A 21,243-nucleotide genomic window follows, 5' to 3' on the forward strand; every position below is an offset into this window, starting at 1 on the left:
AACAGGGAGGCGAAACAGCCCTACACAGCCCTGTCGCAGTACACGAATATAATCATACCATTATTAAATTCTTTAGATACGCGATTCCATATTATATTGGCAGAAAAGCTTAAAACTACCACTTTTTCACACGCTATTTCACATGCTAGTTAAATACTTCGATGCTTAAAATCGTTAGGGAGAAATGGAATACCGGTGTGTATTTTTCCTTTAAAGTACCGATTCCTGGAATCTGACTGGCTGACACCCTTCTGAAGTGGTTCCAAAAAATCTGGTATACGGAAAAGAAAGAGTTGATAAATACAAGTGTCTTTTAATACACTCTTTGCTGTGCTCTTGAGGATCCTTGTGATATTTTGAGCTCTAGTTGAATGATGTGTCGCATTTTAAATCATTTTCGTAGTTAGAAATTATGAAACGCCCTGTTAAAAGCAAGGAAGTTTTTATGCCCGTTGAAGTAAAACAAAATGCCTGACAAAGTATGGCTTCGACAGATTCCAAGTGCTTGTACAAATGTGCTAAAGAAATTATACTTTGAGTATACAGCTTGTCCAAAGCCATCCATTATTAATACTATTAGTAATATCTTCAGTAAAGGCTTTGATGCATAAATATTTCTGATAAAGGTAGGTTGTGTACTTTTGTCCAACTGAGCAATCTTGCTTTCATAAAATATACCAACATTTTAATGACTGATGATTAACATGCTGTAATACACAGTTCAAAATTAAAGGCTCAAATGCTGTAAATGAGAGGTTAAGCTCCCCCTGGCGGTTTTACAAGGTGACGCCGGATAGTTTCCGGCAGAGCATCAAATGACGCGTGATTAACCACGTGACACCACGTGATACCGGGACACGCCCACCGGGGTATGCCGCGAAATACCTCACCCATTTTGAATGGCTGCATCTGTACCTAGCTGCTGTTAAGAATAGTGAGCCTTATCAGAGACAGTGGATTCAGTGCTCGATAGGGCCCACAACCAACTTCTAATGGGTAACTTTAACATTCACACAGAGAACAATGGAGATACACAGAAGAGAGTGACCCTCAGATGTCAACTTGAGAGGTAAGTTAGTGTATTTGTGTACTAGTCATGGACTGCCCTAACAAACTCTGTTCAAATCCATGGTTACTCATACTGTACACGTACTACGGCACCTTGGGATGAAGGTGAACTTTGACTTTACAGTCATATCATTTACAGTACATCTCTATGTTCTGGGTACTCATTCATGAGTGAGGTGAGAGGAAACTAAGTACTATCAGGTGTAAAGCTGGACCCATTTAACTAGATGAATAGATAACATGCAAACAATTAGTCCAGGTAGCCTGGGAATACCAGGTGGATGAGACCATGCGGAAAGATTTCAATTCCCATCTCACAACAAAAAATATTTCTATCCCAGATGAGGTCTTGGACATTGAGTTTGACTCAGGGCCTCAAACATCATCGTGACTTGAAAAAGAGGAAGTGTGTGTCTGTCATAACTGCTGTAAGACCCACTGCGGTTCACCAATGGTGAGAGTTGCTAATAAGGTGAAGAAAGAGACCTTACAAGTAATGTTCATGAACTGGTCTGATTAAGCAGACATTTATCAGATGGCCTAAGATCTGCAGCTCTGGTTGTTACTGAAGCAAAAGCCCAGGCATATCAGGAATTTGGATTTGACATAGACAGACTATCATATGGCCATAAAAAGTTCTACAAAATTATTTGATGCCTTATTAGGTGTTGACAGAATGTCATTCAGAAGGAACAATGCAGACTTTTGTTCTCTCATGGATACAAAGGGTTGAGGGCGTTTGACATACCAGTTAACACTGACTGACTTTGAGAAGGCACAGGGTTGTGTTTCACAAGATACTATATCATGTGGGAAGTCTGAAGAATGCATGGTGCATCTTTAAGGTATCCAGTCCTGTATTCATGGACTGGAAGCTGTGTCGGTATTCATGGTATTACGTTGTGTTAATTCATGACTAGCACCAACCACGCCTTCATCAAGATGCAGCTGAGGTGTGAAGAATGTAAGGTTTGCTTGGAGTTGACATCTCTGAGGGAGATGTTCTCCGATTGTGATCTCTTGTCGTGGACTCAAATATTTTGCAGCCATCTGTGAAGAGCCTGGGATGTTATGTCTCATTTTCAGCTAAACCTTACGAACTCCATGATTAATCTGACACATAGAATCTATAATAATTCTGATGCACTTTAACGAGAAAATACTGAGAAAAGGTATGAATTTACATAACAAAATCTTAGTGAGTTTAAGTCAAGCTGTCTTAGGGATAGCATATTTTCTAAATTGAAGATCATTCTATGGGGTTAAATGGTTTATAACATTTAAAAGATATGCTTATATAATCAGATGTAACAATTCAAAATAAAGGGCTTGTACATACTGTAACAATACTATTTATTTATTTCATGAGGAAAAGACCCTCCTGCTTCTCGCCAACACACAGGATGAGTTTTAGCCTTAAATGAAGAGCATAGACATTCACATTCCTCCTTTTTATTGACTGGCTTTGAGATCCATGAATACGAATGATGGATACCATGATCATGGACAAAGAATTACAGCTCCAGGATTCTGACATTAGATTTAGCTTTTAACAAATACAGAAAACTGTATGCTCTAAATATTTTAAAGAATATATGTTCTAAGAAATTACCAAAACAATATAGGCTTGCATGTTGCCATGTAAAAAGAACAAGACAACAAAATACAAAACAAATCTCAAACAGTGCTTCCTCATGCTTTTGTCTTAAATAATGCCTTCAGGAAAAACTATTGGGACTGATATCTCTAATCTATATAAGTGACTTGGATGATAATACAGAGTCAACAGAATGAGCCTAGTTTAAGTTCAGTAGCTGTGAAAGAAAGACTTAAAGGCAGTTTTAACAGTGTGGCTTAGAACTGAAACAGGGACAAAATCACACTAATTTCACAGGTCAAAACAAGGATCTAAAATGAAGGGATCTGGAAATACTGTGAGTTTAGGAACTGTTAACCATATTAAGATGAAGGAGACTCCTGAATGCTTAAAAAGGAGCTCTTGCGTAAGACCTTCTGATACTGGGGTAAGGCATGTAACTAGCTTTCCCAGAGGAAGGATGAACTGTCGAGCCTTGGATTTTGAACTGTATGTGTTCCCTTATAATCTGTTAGGCATTTTTTTCTTTTCTTTAATGCTTACGGCTTCAGCTCCAAACGACTCAAACAATCACATGCTTTCCACACTGTCTTCTTTTTACTAACTTTATATACTTTGAATATTATATATTCATATTAATGTATGGACTATGTACAGTGCAAAAAGCATTCAGACCCTTTAAAGGTTTTCAAATGTTGCCGATTACAAATTATACTAACACATGCTTTTTCCATTAGTAAATGTATTGCAAACTCATATAGTCAAATGGAAAATGTTAGAAAAAAATAGCTATTTTTTAGCTAATAACTTTTGAAGAAATTAAAAAACTGAAATAGGCTGCTTGTATAAGTATTCAGACCCCACACATTAGTATTTAGCTGGGACATCTTTTGATGCAATAACAACTTTAAGTCTTTCGGTATAGGTGTCCACCTGCTCTGCACACTGGTTTGGAGTGATGTTTGCCCATTCCTCTTGGCAGATTTGCTCCAGCTCATTCATGTTTCTTGGACAGTAATCGTGGACCTCAATTTTTAAATCTTGCTACAGATTCTCAATGGGGTTGAGGTCAGGACTTTGAGTGGGCCACTCAAGGACATTTACCTTTTTATTCTTGGCCTAACTTCAATGTTGCTTTGATCCTGGGTTTGGGATCAACGTCCCGCTGAAAGGTAAATATTTGCCCAAGCTTCAGGTTTTTAGCAGACTGAAACATGCTCCCAGTTCACAGTATTTCCCTGTACATTTCTCCATTAATTTTCCTTCAACTCTAATAAGATCCCTTGTCCCTACTGATGAGAAGCATCCTCATAGCATGATGCTACTGCCATCATACATCAGTTTAGGGATAGTATTTACTGGGACAAGAGCAGTGTTAGGTTTGTGCCACAAATAGTGCTTTGAATTCTGGCCAAAAAACTCTATATTGGTCTCATCTGACCACAAAATAATCTCCTAGAATTTAGCAGGATTGTGCAGTCTGGTAAACTCCAGATGGGCTTTGAGGTGTTTTTTTTTAGCAAAAGCTTCTTTCTTGTGTATATTGCAGTGCTCATACAAAGATTACCTCAAAGATTTACGAAAACAAAGGGAAGCATTTTAGTCACATGACAAAAGTAGTTCTATTACAGTTCCTATTACAGCAAATGTCTATGAAGGAAGAAAAGATAAATTGTATACCAAAAGGCGGTAGCCCAAGCTTTTAATACTTAAAATGGTTATCATACTATCTCAATGTTTAATTGCTTATAATTTAAAAAATTTCATCAACAGTTTTGGACAACTAAAACAACTGACTATGTAGCCATAAAGAGGAAAAATTCTACTGAACTATTATTATGTTTATACAAATGTTCTACTTTTCATCATTTTAATTAAATGAAAGGTTCCTATTTAACTGAAACAATTAGTCTGTATAGTCTCTGTAAATACAAAAGGCCAAATCCAGAGGAAAAGCCTTAAAAGGATTTCTGCTTAACAGACATCAAGGGTGTCCACTGAAATGAAGTATACAACTACAGTCATTATCAAACATCTTGAAAGCACATGCTCGCGGTGGAGTCCCGCTTTTATTTCTTGAGAATCACTTATCCATAAAACTAAAAATGAACATGGAGAATACCTTCTTAACATGTGTTAATATACTGACATTAGGTTTCAGGAACTTACTAACAGAGTCCAAAAACTACAAACTCAAGGGAAGTTAACGCAGGCTTCAAAACACCTGCCTGGCTAGGCAACTGTGTGCTTTACTGTCTTTATTGAATGCCCTGAAATGAGACAAACTCTCTCATTGTTTTTAAATGTTATATTCTACAGATTAAGCCTGAAGCATCTTTCACATTCTATAGAACTGAATGTCTCGAGTGACAGCAATGATATTCCAGTTGTAACTTCCCATACAGGCCAGTGTAATGCAGAGCTCTTGATATACTGTAGTACACCTTTTCTCCTACTCCACTCTCAGCCACAGAACTCTTGGTCTCTCAGTGGCTTTCCTCACAAGTCTCCTTCTTGTTCAGATGCTGAGTTTTGAGTAACAGCTTTTTCTAGGCAGTTTCTCTGTGGTGTGAGGCAGCTTCCACTTGATTAATAAGCCAACAGTGGGATAGCCAAACACTTTGACATTTTTTGCATCCTTTTTCCTAATCTATGCATTTTTATCACTTCATCTCTAACTTTTTAATTCTTCATTTTCATACCTTTCATTCATATTCACTGGCTGACCAATAATCTCTAAACATACTGGAGTGTTTCTATACTAAACATAACAGTTACTTCAATGGTGCACAGGCAGAAGCCAATGGTAAAGAAATCCCCTTCTTAGAACAATTTCTTTCATCTTTGCAGACTTAAAGCTACCAGAGCACAGGTGCCTGAGTACTTAAGCAAGTAACAAATTTCAGTTTTTGATTTTCTTTAATATATCTGCTGAAAAATGTTTTGTTTAAGCACGTGAGTTTGCAATAAAAATAAAAACAAAAACATCTACGTATCATCTGTAAACCAGCAACAAATCCTTTTAAAGGGTCTGAACACTTTTGCATGGCACTATATGTATTTACACAGTCATATGAACTCTTTTTAGTTATTCTAGTTATTTGTACTTACCTTCATGGGTGGATATTTGTGGTAAGGAGCTGCTCCTGTTGCCAATTCGATAGCCGTGATCCCAAAACTCCAGATATCAGCTTTGAAATCATAACCTCTGACCTACAGTTAAAAACACATTTAAGACCATTAACATTTCAGGCTTCCATACTCAAAAAGCAAAGGATAGTAAAGAAGATACCCAAGCAGAAAGTTAACATTTTATAAAAACCTCTCCATACCACTTACTTCATGGCAGTTCTTCTGACATCATATTCAAAGAAAAATCAAAAGTTCAAAGCTTACTTAGCAATATTATTAGAAAATTACAAGTGAACATCAGAAATGGAGGATTTACTTATGATGTATATTGCACACATTACACCTTGAAATGAAATGCTTACTGACACAGCTTCTCAGTCTATTTTGAATTAGGGAATACCTATAGTCTATCAAGTGCCCTCAGTATGGAGAAAGTATTATAATTTATTTTCAATTGTATTGGCACTAAGTGTAGTGCTAATAGTTATAGAGCAAGGAGGCTGAAAGCCTCTTATACCTACTGTGTAAGAAGGTTCTACTAAAAGGTGTGGCTCACTTAGAGCATAAAACCCCGTTTTATACATAGAGTAATGAGAGATATTAATATTGTAAGAATATGGCGCGTGGAGCTTAAAGAGTAAAGTCTTAAACTAAATGCACTGGTAAATGGAAGCCAGTGAACACATTTCAGAACTGGGTTATGCGGTCAAGGAGCCTTAAAGGTGTTAGAGGTTGAGCAGTTACAGTAGGTTTAGAACCATTTGAATTTTAAGGGAGGGGGCAGGGTGTCCACTATATAGGCTATAGTAATCCAGCCAACATGAAATGAAGCAATGAATCAGGGCTTCTGCAGCACTGTCATCAAGAACATTTGCTGTTGTGTGGGCAAATCATTCAAAAGCCTCACTTGTTTTTCATGGCACAATAGATCATGCAAAAAAGGTTCAATAAATAGCTGCACCACTGTTATAACATATCCCTTAGAGAAACAATAAGGCAATGAGTCATGCTGCTGGGTCAGGACACTGCCTGGGTGACGGGACTTGAAAATACTCACCTGTTCCATAACCTCTGGAGCCATCCAGCATGGGGTTCCAACAAAGGTTTTTCTAACTTTATTCCTGGTAATGTCGCCACCTGTTGCTAGGAAGGCACTAACACCAAAATCTACAAAAAAATGGATAAAAGAAGAATTTCATGTTTACACATGTTCAAAGTCTTCCTAGAAATCTTGATGATTCAACTGTTTAGTTAAACTACGGTCGATGCAACTGTCCAGAGCTTAAGACTAGTCTTGATATTCCACAGGACAAATGCTATGCACTTCGATGCTTTCTGTAAAGAATTCACAGGCTCCATAAATAATCAGTTTCACAAGATTCACTTGTTCAACCTTAGCTGTTTAATAAGCAGGTCACAACATATCACTGTGTATGAGCACTGCAATATACACAGCTCAAATAGTTTAACATAGTTAATACAAAGATGGGATGACCAACTATCTAAACTACCTCAAAGATTTACGAAAACAAAGGGAAGCATTTTAGTCACATGACAAAAGTAGTTCTATTACAGTTCCTATTACAGCAAATGTCTATGAAGGAAGAAAAGATAAATTGTATACCAAAAGGCGGTAGCCCAAGCTTTTAATACTTAAAATGGTTATCATACTATCTCAATGTTTAATTGCTTATAATTTAAAAAATTTCATCAACAGTTTTGGACAACTAAAACAACTGACTATGTAGCCATAAAGAGGAAAAATTCTACTGAACTATTATTATGTTTATACAAATGTTCTACTTTTCATCATTTTAATTAAATGAAAGGTTCCTATTTAACTGAAACAATTAGTCTGTATAGTCTCTGTAAATACAAAAGGCCAAATCCAGAGGAAAAGCCTTAAAAGGATTTCTGCTTAACAGACATCAAGGGTGTCCACTGAAATGAAGTATACAACTACAGTCATTATCAAACATCTTGAAAGCACATGCTCGCGGTGGAGTCCCGCTTTTATTTCTTGAGAATCACTTATCCATAAAACTAAAAATGAACATGGAGAATACCTTCTTAACATGTGTTAATATACTGACATTAGGTTTCAGGAACTTACTAACAGAGTCCAAAAACTACAAACTCAAGGGAAGTTAACGCAGGCTTCAAAACACCTGCCTGGCTAGGCAACTGTGTGCTTTACTGTCTTTATTGAATGCCCTGAAATGAGACAAACTCTCTCATTGTTTTTAAATGTTATATTCTACAGATTAAGCCTGAAGCATCTTTCACATTCTATAGAACTGAATGTCTCGAGTGACAGCAATGATATTCCAGTCTCACTGCTCCAAATTTCACACTGCGTGAACCTATTTACATGTGCCTACTAAAATGCATACTATTTCTTTGCCTGACACTTACTTCACACTCTCATGTGTACCGCATAAAAGTTCAACCAATGACCCTTGCAATGAACCAGAATTAATGCACTACACAGCAGTGACTCTCCACATCAAGACAATATACAGTACAGTACTTCATACATTTGCCTGGACAACAAGCCTCCATAGAAGGAAACACACCCAGGTTAAAAAAAAAGCTTTCATACTGTTCTGTAATTTAAGACTTTTGTTATGCTTGAATGCAGGTCAACCTAATAGTCAGTAAAGTATATAGTTCCGGTGGGTAGCTGCGTCAGCATGCGTAGGTTGCAAAGGAACAAGTAATAGGTTTATTCTATGCTGAAAAAAAGAAGAAAGAAAACAACGTTTCGGCCGTGGGGCCTTCTTCAGGCCTTCCTCACACCTGAAGAAGGCCCCACGGCCGAAACGTTGTGTTTTCTTTCCTCTTTTTTTTTCAGCATGGAATAAACCTATTACTTGTTCCTTTGCAGTAAAGTACAGTATATAGCCTACAGAGTATAAATAAAACAAATGAATATTTCAAAAGTTCCAGTCTATTTAGGAGAGAGACTTTAAGAATCATTATTTCCAGTAACCCCACAAAGTATCAACAGACATTTTCATGAAAGCTGAACAGGATATGAAGACTTCGCTATAATATTAACAAAACACGCAGGATTGCCTCTTGAATTATCCTTCTATCCTATAAAACCAAGTCAAACTTTTCTTACATCAAACATTTCAAACTGAATATACGAAATAATAAAATTTTTGTATATTTACTGGGTTTTGAGCTTGGACTTTCATGACGATTAGAAATTGCAGCAAGCCACAAAAACTTCAATTGTTTTATTTTGCCTTACATTGGATTTACCAAGTCATGAAATAAACAAAAATGTCTAAAAACTGTACACAAAACCTCTGCAAAAAAATACATAACTTTTTACATTTGTTGGTACAACAAGAAAACGATACTGTTTCCTTGCCCAGGTTTCATTATGGAATTAGTTTATGGTTGCATAAAATACAGTAGGACAATTAATTACAAATCAACCTCAATGTGTTCTTACCACATTATGAAAAATAAGCTTTTAACTGTGAAATGTCTTCACTGATCAAACTTTTGACCAGTTTTAACCTACAATTAATTTTAAAATTCATATTAGAAATATACAGAATTACCAAAATATCTAATCTTCATTACAGGGAACCACGTTATCACCAAAGTCAACATTAAACAGCAGTGAAGGGCCTGAGGGCATCAAGAGCATCTACAGCTGCCTCACCAGGTGCAGAGACACTCCCTGAGAAGCTGAAGATGACATACAGCATGTGGTATCTACAGAAATATATTCATTACATAGCTACTTATCTTACTACCCAAGCACAAGAGATGCCCAACATATCTATCCGCATGTGTAGACCGAAAATGGGACACTCAGTAGTTTTAAGAAGCTAAGTATGAAATAGACTTTGTGTTTACATCGATAATTCATCTGCATCTTCTAGACAATGTGTAGAAGCGATAATAAAAATAAAAAGCACATAAGGACAAAGTTTAAAAGTGTGGACATTCAAATAAGGGTATTTTATATTAAAGTTGTAAAATGTACCAATAAGAACTGATTTTAAAATTTTTTTTGACCGACACATATATAGTTATTACAAAATAAGATACTATTTATTTGGAATCCACCTGGAGAAGAACAACCAGATACTTTTGTGGACATAAAAGAATGTCAAACTTTGAAAAGCTGATGGAACTGAACCTGTTTGGTCTTAAAAGAGGAGACTATGGGGGGGAACTGATTCAAATAAACAAACCTAAATACTCATTTTGAACCATCCACATTGAACTCTAGACAAAACATTGGTGTCTGAGAAATGTGAGATGCCATCTTTCCAGTAAACAGTCAATATGCGATTAGCATCTGTTCAGTAGATATCCTCTGAAAGTGCAGGAATTGAATTCAGACCAGAATTAAGAGATACATAAAAATGGCATGTTTTAATACAAAGGTGGCTGTGGGAGAGATGGAGGAAACAACTAAACGAGGAGGCAAACATAATAAGCTCCAGTACTAATAATGTCTTAACCAGCAAACCTATTACTGTCATTACATATTATAAAACATTCATATAAAGAGGACGATCATAAATACACAAAATAGGAATTAAATGTCAAAGACAGATCCAAACGGCGCTGCATTAAAAGCAGCTGAAAATATCAAATTAGGTTGTGAGAAAAACAATTCAAATAAGTGAAACCTGGTACTAATTACTCTTAACTACAGGCCAATTTATTTTAAAATTCCAATTAAAGTTTTTTTTTATTTACTTCCACCTCTCACCTTATTCAGGTGTGCTCATTGAAATATAACCAATTTGACCAAAGGAATAGGAAAAATACTGAGTCTCTGTCGGAGTTACAGTACAGTATGTACAATGTTAACAGTATTGAGGAGAGACTACATAAAGTTATATAGGTTTTAGTTGCTTGAGACAATTATCTTTAACAAGATTACTTTAAAACAAAGACTCAGTGCACAAAAAAGTGATCAAAGGTCCATTTATAACATAAATGCCGACACACAACTGGGACTGAGAACCACTGGTATAAATAATACTTCTAAAGATTATTATGCACATTGTTTTCTGAGCAACTACTGTATGTATGCCATAAAAAAATACATAATTTATTTTTTCAAATCAAGAAAAAAATCCTTTGTAATTTCCTCTGCTGAGAGGTTTTATCTTGTTTTAAAATAATCTGTGAATATTTTGTCAGAATTTCTGCCAGTGGAACGAAATAAAACAGTGGCCCCAAATTCCTGAAAATACTGTAGTAAAATGACAATCAAATGCAATTTGGAATTACCTGCAATTTGTACTGAGCCATCTTCTCCCAGCAGAATATTGCCTGCCTTCACATCCCTGCACGGCAAAGAAAACACATACATGAGTCACACGTGAGTAGCATTTGTAGCATTTAAAACAGAAAGGTTATAGACTACAATCGACATTTAAACACCCTGGTATCATGTGGGGTCTTTTGTTTTCTTCTAGTATCACACCTGTTTTCTTCAGTACCCTTTTTGGGATTATTCACCCAAGAATATGGTAATTCACAGAGTACATCATAAATTAAGGAGTTCATCTAGAACATGGTTGAGAATAATTGAAGTATAAAGTATTTTAGTTCTGAAACATTATACTGTATGTTTCTTATCTAATGTAGTTATTTATAGATAAATTGGATGGTCATACAGTATTAAAATACTGGGTACAAAATCTGCATGATTCCTTATGTATCTCTTGTTTGCTGAAACATAATTACACCTGAATGAAGGAGTTAGCTTGGATAAAATAGAAAAATATAAAACCTAGAGAACTGCACAAGCCCTAATTACCTGTTGACAGGGGTGAAATAAATCTTGGCTAGTTAGCTTTTATTTTGGATTAGTGAAGAAAAGCCGATAGACCAATTCAGTTCCTGCACATATTTAACGTGTCATTCGGGAGGTGCTTCCTTAATTCCCGTTTGACCCTGAAGATCATTGCTTCAAAGCATAATGCTATCCATTCCTATCAGTGGAATCCAAATTCACTGGGAATGTCAGCCACTTCATCGTTTTATCAGCTTCTCTTTGCTTTTCATATTAATAGCTTGAGTAAAACAGTGCAGTGCCAATGAGAAAATGTGACTGCATGTAGAGTGACAACAACCGATCTCTTCCTATACCTGTAAGGGTTACATTATAAAGATCTCTTTACAAAGCTTAACTATTATATTTGTCACAGCTATTCTGATGTCTGGATAGCGGTTCCCATACCTACATTCAAATTTAATGGTTCTTCACCTCTCGTTTTTTTTTTCCCCCCAACTGTGCTTCTCTCTGATCAAACAAAATGGTAAAAAAGTAGAGACTTGGGCTGCACCTTTTTGTGACAATAAACTGAATTAAAAAAAAACCTGATAAATGCTCTGGTTGCAAACTGCCACGAGAATCTTAAATCTATCTAGATCTAGATCTTCATTTCTTTTACAGTGAGGAAGACAGTTGGTTAAGTAGGGTGCCAGTGCTTATTAAATCATAAATCATTCAATCATCAATACTCAGGCACAGCATGAAAGGCCCTGCTGATCACTGGTACAATGCTTAGCAGCTTGAACACTGTTCTCTGGCAGGCATATGGCAGTGGATAATAATCAAATCATTTTCAGAACTGTCTCCGGCTTTTGTCTTTTGAATAAAAGAATGGCTATTCTCGTATTGTGCACATTTTCTGCAAGCACCCACAGTGACATTTCTCTGCTGATATCGCCTTATAATTACATCGCTAGAGGTGTCATTTGGAGCACAGGTATGACATTTATGAACAATGCTTTCCTGCATACTTTGCAGTGGTAGTTAAATGAAGCTGAACTATTTCCCCACTAAATCCCAGAAAAGAACAATCAAGCTACACCCCCACAAACAATTTGATCAAAGCCAGACTAAATTAAAATTAAACTAAATTAAAAATATACACAAAATATTTAGGAGTTACTAAGATAATAAAGTGGCGCTGTCTACATCATTCATTTTTTGTCATTTTACTGCAGAGAACATATTGTCCCAAGGGCATTAGTGCACACAATCTACAGACCTAGATCTACAATTTGCTGAGATTCAGCAAAATCTTCAATTCATTTTAACACATGCATTTTATAAACCATCATTCACAAACACAATCTATACATATTTCTATATTTGTAACAGCTAAGATGATATAATCATTAAACACTATACATACTGTAACTTTCTCTTCACTGCATTCTGGAATAAAACATTAGGTGCTATTTTGTAAGGTGATGAGATTGAGTGGCGGGACAAGGTAATAGACAGCAATGTGCTTTTAATGGAATCAACACTAATTCTAGGAAGGAATTTCTAAGCCGGTTCCTTTAAAGGATCAGACCACAAATGCCACAAAACATGTCTGAGATAATGTTAAGACCATTTACAGTATACTGGAGACATAAAACACCCAGTTCTCAACTAAAAACAAGCAATCTTTTTTAAAAGTTCAGGTGGGTAGCTGCGTTGGCATGCGTAGGCTGCAAAGGAACGGGTAATTGGTTTATTCCATGCTGAAAAGAGAAGAAAGAAAACGTTTCAGCGGTGGAGCCGTGGAGACACACCTAAAGAAGGCTCCACGGCCGAAACGTTTTCTTTCAACTTTTTTTAAATACCTGAAACTTATCTTTTCCCCACAAATGCGATGTGTATTAAAAAAAAATTTTTTAAATTTTTTAAATATTCTACCAGATATACATATAAAAGTAATTTCCAGTTTGGTGTTTGGAGATTGAGAACGTGACTTGAACTCATGTTAGCATCAATGACTCATTTTTAATGGCCTAAAAAGCTTTATTTTAAGTATATGATGTATCAAAAGTACCAATTAGACATTTCAATAAAGTTTACCTGGTTCTCTCCATCACTTTTGTCCTAAATCTAAGTGCACAAGCACACTAAGTCAACATTTATGTCACTAAGGCATAATAAGCTGTGCAGATATGTCTGTGTACCTCCCTCCAAACAATGTGAAGAGTTTTTTTTCCCAGCTTTTCAAGCTGGTTTTTACCTCCATTTTTTTTAACTTAATTAGTTCTCTGATTGTAGTTGAAACTGTCCATACTCTACATTTTCCAAGATAAAACATTTTTATATTGCTTGGGAAGCTAAATGTCTTTTGTCACTAGGCCCAAAATGGATAATTACTGTATAATGAATGAAAAAATATTCTAAACTCAGGGGCAATTACCATTTTAGAATTTCACTCTCTTTTTGATGGATACAGTTTAAATACCACTGGGCTTAAGTTAATAACACCAGCTATGCTGGTTATTTTCTGCAGATAGTTCTATGAAAGAGATTGAAGAGTAATTGTGAAGTCCTTTTAAGTGACCCAGTTTTTGAAAACATGAAAGATTCAATCAAGTTACCACAAGTAAAAACCTCCTCAATAAGCTAAAATTTAGGACAAAGGTCAAAAGATTTCAGTCGAGTCTCAGTCTTCAAAGGTCACCCAGCTTTGAGTTGCCACAATTAAACTTTAATTGGCTATTTTTAATAGGGTGCAATAATAAACAGTATTTTTATTCACAGCATTAAAGCATAAAATGAGTTAATTGTGAACTGCAGAGAAGAGAAGCATAGAACACATTGTTATAGCAACAGAATTTAACCATCTAACATACAGTATAAAGATTAAACTCAGGTACTTCTACAAATGGAGCAGCTATTGTTAATTCTTTGATTAATTCCAAAGAAGGAAGTAACATCTTGTCAGATGCATATTCTACATCAGTTGTTCTTGCTGACTGTTTCTTCTGCCTTGGCCATTACAGAATGCCAAAACTAAACCTACCGTACCACCAAAAGATCTCAAGCTGCTCAAGAAAGATCTTTCTTTCTACAAAAATACTACACCTAAAACCCAGCCTTAGATGTTTCTTAATGAACTTCAGAGATTTGTATTAAGAGGTCGGTGACACAGAAAGCAGGCTTGTGATACTGGAATTACATGATGGTTGTAGCTTCTTACTAGAAGCAAAAGGCACAAAACTGCAGATACCAAATACAATGAATATTTACTATATGCAGTCCAATAAATTAAACTCAAATGGAAATGAGGTAGCCCAATGAAAGGTAAAAGTTAATAACCTCCTCAATTTGAATTCCAACTTGTGTAATCATTATTTTTAAAAAGAGTATAGTATTAGTATTTGTAATTTTACCCCCTCTGAGCAACACCCCTCTTCATGCTACCTTTTTGTACCCTGGGAAATGATCCAGCAGGCTTAAGGGAATGTTAACAACATTAGATGATTTTATTTAAGAGCAGAATTTAAACATTTCTTGAGCCAGTGCTTAAACATTTGTGAAAATGTCACTGGGTTTGGATACAGCTATAAAAGGATTTAAAAGCATAGATAAAAGAATGATGAAAGATGAAAGAAATGTAAATACATCTGTGAATACTGCTGAAAAGTTAAACTATTTTGAAAACTCGCATCATGGCACTGAATTCTTATCAGATGACATCACTGCATTGTTTCCAGACTGCCTCTCCCTGGATTCCTGAGCTATGAGATTCGATGTGGTATGATCAGACCAAAACAATGACAACCTGACCTCTTCAGTTTCACTTCCTATGTGGATTGCAATGCTGGCACCACTTTCATAAGAATTCATTAACTGCTCCTAAAATTTCCCTGAAACAAGCTTGAAATGTTGGCAAGCTTACACAAACTGCATACTTTTTTATGTATCCTAAAAAGCTTAAAGTGCATTAAACTTTTTGTATTTTGTATGGATTTTGCAAAACCTCACATGGCCAAAAATTTATAAAGAACTTCCAAACCGTTTGACTTTCTTGATTTGAAGTGCAGGTTCACAGCTTTATGACTATACAGTTTGGCTTCACGAAACATGACTAAAAACAAAGGGATACACTTGGCTGCTTCTTAACAGTAAACGTTTTTTTCACAGTTTGATGGAAATCTTACTTTCCCAGAGTCATGGAAGTGTATAACCAAATGAGCAAGATGGGCTTAATAGCCTCCTCTCATTTTGTAACCTTTTCAAATCTCTACATTCTGACGAGAGTCTAAAAAAAATGAGCCATTTGTATATTAACAAAAGAAAGCAGTAGTGAAATGTAGGTACATCAGGTTCTTATGGTCTTATCCACTTCCGACCTTCTTAACTCCAGTTGCCAGTACACACAATTATCTCTTATTACCCATCTTATATGAAACTTGATTAAAAAAATAGATTAGCTTGCAATTAACAAATAGGGATTTAGTTCCCAAGGTCAGTAACATATTTTTATTATAACACATTGAGACACTGTGCATTTAGTATTTGTTGGAGTGCAGCAATAATGTTAATGAGATGTATATCTAATGTAACGACCTGAATCTTTTCATGTTCCTCCAGTTTAGTCAACTTTGCACCTTCCTCACACTTGGAGAAGAGTACTGCATGTCAAGTCAGGCACTAGCCCACAATAACGTCAGTCCCATCTTTTCTGTTTTAAAGCAAAGACCACATTTCAATTCACACTGAATAAGAACCTAAAAATAATGCCATATAAGAGGACGTCATTCAGCCCATCTTCCAGGAGCTAAGTGTCCAAGGATCTCACCAGGCTGCTACTTGAAAGACGTTTTGTAATCTGCTTTAGCAGCATGGTTAGGTAGCTACCGTAAGTCTCAGCTTGTCTTCTGGGTTTTGAAGAAGTCTATGGAGTTGAACATGTCAAAGCCTTTGAAAATTGTGAACACTTGAATCAGATCCCTATGTAGTTTTCCACGTCTGAGACTAAAAACATCGTTAGTCAAAGTAGTCTTTCCTCTGCACCCAAGAAAGTACCCGATTGATGTTCTTTGGACTAATTCCAGAAAAGCAATATCTCTTCTTCTCCAAGTGGTAACGCTCCATTAAAGCACACACCACTAGGGTTAAGAACAGTTTTGTATCTTGTGGTAGTGCACAACCTTAACAGCTAACTGTGCAATGCCCCAGTACTCAACGCATCACTGCACTATGCAATTTTGACTACAATGAACTTTTTTCTCCACTACCACATATTTATTGCTCTCTATAACGTATTTTATTGTTCTGGTTGTTACCATTTATTATGTACTATTTTTGTATGTAACATCTACATTGTGTGACGTTGTCTGTTGTACTGTGCGTGTCCCGAGAGATCAGCGCAAGTAATAATTCCAATGTACATATACATAAGGCAATAAAATTCTCTACTCTATACCCTGCTCTCTTTCTTGCACAATACTCTTTCAAATGAGGTCTTACAAGTACATTAACAATCTCTCACTAGAACTAGACTCGTTAACTAAGATAAATTCTAATTTATCCTGTGATCCCTGACTACCTTGCATTTTTACTAATAACAGTCTCTTAGATGTCAAATGGGGAAAAGTAGTATGTTTTACAATCTTCAACATTCAAGTGCATCACAGAGGTTAACTGATTTGATTAACTGATTAACTGAGCACTGTGCTGTCATGATTTAAATTCTAGATTTAAAGCACTTTAAATCAAATATTTAAAGTCCAGTCAGAGAAAGAAAACTTTGTTTTACTGAACTGTATGGAAGGAATACAAAAAAAAACACTGACCACAAGCATCTGTTACTATAGTAACTGCTGGGTACCCTTGGTTACTACTCGTTACCATGGGTTGTTAACTGTAAACTGCTACTGTTGTATCATTATACGCACATGCTAAATTAATTAACTTTAAATAATTTTACATTTATCCGTGCAAGACCAGAGAAAAGAAAAAAATGTATCTTTAGAATACCTGTGGCTTTTCATGTGTTGCTTAAACTGCACGTGTACCATTAAAGCATCAGCTATAACTGAAATAGTCTACAGAAACAGGAAAGACTACCACTCCTTAATTGTTTAGTTACTGTATGTGACACCTGAGACACAATCGTCAGAATTCACTGTTAATTATTTAGACATTTCATGCCAAATCTGGTAGCAGTGAATGTGCTCTTATCATGCTTTTCTACTTTTTCATTGGAGGTGGACTAGGGAAATCAAGTTTCATGTTTTCTCCAGTAGCCTTTGAACATTGTTAATGACATTTCTTGGAAAAAAAATTACAAATTTGAAGTGCACTTCAACTTAATATAGTTAATATAGAATGAAATTTGCTTTTGTTTACATTTTCTTAAATGTCTGTTTTGTTCTCTTCCTCAAATATATCTCCCTATTGATATTAAGTGCTGAACTTTGTCTGCTTTTCTTTGACACACCGAATGACATGGACTGTATTACTATTGAAGAATTATTATTTTTAGTTTTATTATTAAGAGATAGCTACTGTTTATTGGTTTTGGAAATAAATAGCAGTCAGGCCATCACTGTCTTCAGCAACATTTTGTTTTTGTGACAAAACACCTCCAAGATATAGATACTACATTTAAAGGTGCAATCACTTTTGTACCTATATATGTTTTTCAGATAATACGGTATTGTCCTTACCAGAAATTTCCAGGACTGCAGGGGAAGGACAAGGTTTGTTAAAATTTTCACACAAATCGTACACGCATTCATTTTGTGCCTCCAGATAACATGCACTTTTAATCCAGCCAGCAAGTGCTCATTTAAAATATCAGTGCAGTAGATAAACACAGCACAGACGCAGACATAGCGCAGTTTTGTGTGAAGAAGCAGTACTTTGTGATTAATTAAAAATCTATCATTTGTGTATCGATATTATAGATATGATAAAATTTAGTTACAAATGTAGCCCTGGATTCTCCACTAAATTACATGTTTTCCAATAGCTGTATATTGGCAAGACCTTTCTAAGGAACATGTACCATATTTACATACAAGTATGCAAATTGCTTATAGGGAAATAAAGCAAAAGATTACTTAACTTGAAAGAGCAAGAAATGACTTCAAAACGACTAACTTCCAGAAATTAAAATATACAGAAATGCCAGCAGTTCAAAACATAAATGGCATTTTAATTAATCTGAAATTACCTGTGGGTTACTTTACTACCATTAGTTTATGATGAATGGATTTCCTTTTTGTTTCAGAAAATTATTTATAAACTTTTGCTCCAATCTTAAAGAAAATTTTACTGTTAAATTACTTTCATTCTACTTAATCACATGTGCTTGCTTTAAGAAAAAGGCACGGTTTTACTTAAGAGTACAAAAGTAAACACACGCTCGCTATCTAGTTTACCAAGCTTGTGGTTGAGTTAGAATATGGCTTGAAATAAATCTTCTCTCATGATCTTTTTAATAGAATGCACAATTCCAATCCTGTATAAACGAGCTAAATTAATCTGTGGGTCTCAGACTAAGTCCAGGTGATGATCACTGCATACAGCAAAACTATCATAAATTAAGCAAAACGTGACTCTCCATTTTAGACATCTCAGAAGCAAACAATAAGGGACAGTAAGGCCCAGCAGAAGCACACTTCCACAACCACAGGAGGAAGCTTTATTTCCTGATATTGTGCACCTCTCCTTCTGCTGATATTTTGTCCTCACACAGTTTTTAAGGGTATAAAAAGGCATTTATAAGACTTCTGTATTAAAGTCAGAAACTTTAAGTTTACAGTAAGCTGTATAATTTCTTAACATTCAGCTGATTGCTTTTTTTAATAAAGCAGATTGCACGTTCCATGTTCAGTAATTTACTGATAAAATTGTGGTACAGTTAGTGGGTGAACACACGCTAGTGTAACCCTCCGAGCTGTGCATAAGTTCTTGTAAAGGTCTACTTTGCTGGTTATTGTTGTGTTGCCAAGAAATGTTTGTAAATAGGGTCACATACTCGCCAGATAATTGAGTGTTTCTATGGAGACAGACTCACCATAGAAAACAGCTTTGATTCTCTTTTCAGAAACTTGGAGAAAATATTACACACAGTAGTATATTATACTACTATATTTTATTGTGGCAAAAGGTAGATAAATAAATCTGCAACAGCATTAGTTAAACCTACGGTCATAGTGGCAAATAATTAGATTAGAATACAACATAAAAAGTCTCAACATAGAACACTGTTAAAAATCCTAAGCAATGGGACAATAGACAAAATTTAAAAACTGGCATACTTTAGCCAAAAAGAAGCCAAATCAATTAAGAATACTTACTAATAATCCATAAACAATTTTGAATATAATTCCACAGAATGCCAGAATTTTATCAGTATCAAAACCTGCACTTAAATTCGAATACAACAGAAAATTGAAAAAGTCAGAAACTAATCAGAGAAAGTCATTACATACTGTACTTAAAAAATGTTTTAGTACTGTCTTTGTCTAAACCCAAAATGGGAAAGTTTAGCTCAGACGTAATTCAGCTGCCACTTTGTGATTTATTTTAATGACAAATTGCAAATAAGATAGTTATTAAGCATTTTTGCCTATTTTTAACACATGCTCGTTAGAAGCAGACATTATACCAAAATGTCCAAGACATGATTTCAAGGATTCATTAAAGATAAGTAACAACCAGAGAAAGAGCAGAGGAAGACCAAACTGAATTTTGACCAGGGATGCAGAGGACAGATAGTAGATCTCATTTGATCTACTTTACCAGTCACACAAAGTCAACTCAACTGAAGGCTGGGGTGACAAAGAAGAAAAAAGAGGAGTATAGAATTACAGTATTTTCTGCCTTAAAAGGCTGGAAAAGGGGAGGACTTGACAAGCTTAAGAGTCCTAAATTACAGACAATATTGTTCATAAAACTATGAATAATGACACAGCACGTACTTCCTGAAATGCTAAAGTCATCGTTGTACGGTTTTCATAGAATGCAGATGACTTCTGCACCATGTCAAGAATGTGCAAAGTAAATGTAAGGATACTAATCAATAACGTCGTAAATTATTCTTAATTGCAATACAATACTCAAAGTAGGTAGACTGAACTGCACTAAGTTGTTCTGTAATTCCCCTACCAAATTATACTGAGCATCACTATGCACGTAAGATATTAGATACTTATGCAGACTTTGTACATTGATTAAAAACACAAGGATTAAGCTGTTGAATGTCAAGCTTAATGATAAGCAAAGAAGGAACTAATATACAGTGTCTTGCTTATCGAGATAATTTATCGTGTTGCAGTCTGGACTGTTACCTCAGGTAAACTTTCCAGGAGTGGAGCCAAGTCCTTTTGTGTAAAGATTTGTGTAATTCACACTGATAGCGTCACAGCAAATGTGGCACAGATGTACAGAATGATACAATTATTGGGGCGGTCCAAGTGTAAAGGTCTGGACAGCAAAACTCCACTTGAAGTAGTTAATGACAGCCTGACTCTACATCACTACATTGATCAAGTGTGGAGACCTCACTTGCTGTCCATCCTGAGGGCTCAGCCAATGCAACAATTTTCCCCAACAGGAAAACATACATCTTCAGGTATTTGTCTAGGCCCTACGAGAGGAATCAAATAGAATCCCACAGGAAAGCATCAGCAACTGG

General features: G+C 35.6%; 1 protein-coding gene across 2 annotated transcripts in view; it reads right to left on the reverse strand.

The window, feature by feature from the left end:
- Positions 1–21,243, reverse strand: part of oxsr1b (oxidative stress responsive kinase 1b) — a 141,330-nt gene that overhangs the window by 31,218 nt on the left and 88,869 nt on the right. For both annotated transcript variants that reach the window (XM_088642973.1, XM_088642974.1), the window contains exons 5-7: positions 11,072–11,127; positions 6,855–6,964; positions 5,777–5,878 (exon numbers count right to left, since the gene is read on the reverse strand). In XM_088642973.1, the coding sequence (XP_088499099.1) occupies positions 5,777–5,878; positions 6,855–6,964; positions 11,072–11,127 (268 nt within the window). The remainder of the gene's footprint in view (positions 1–5,776; positions 5,879–6,854; positions 6,965–11,071; positions 11,128–21,243) is intronic.

The sequence above is a fragment of the Lepisosteus platostomus genome, chromosome 8 (genome assembly GCF_059453375.1).
Source record: "Lepisosteus platostomus isolate fLepPlt1 chromosome 8, fLepPlt1.hap1, whole genome shotgun sequence".
Classification (NCBI taxonomy): Eukaryota; Metazoa; Chordata; class Actinopteri; order Semionotiformes; family Lepisosteidae; genus Lepisosteus; species Lepisosteus platostomus.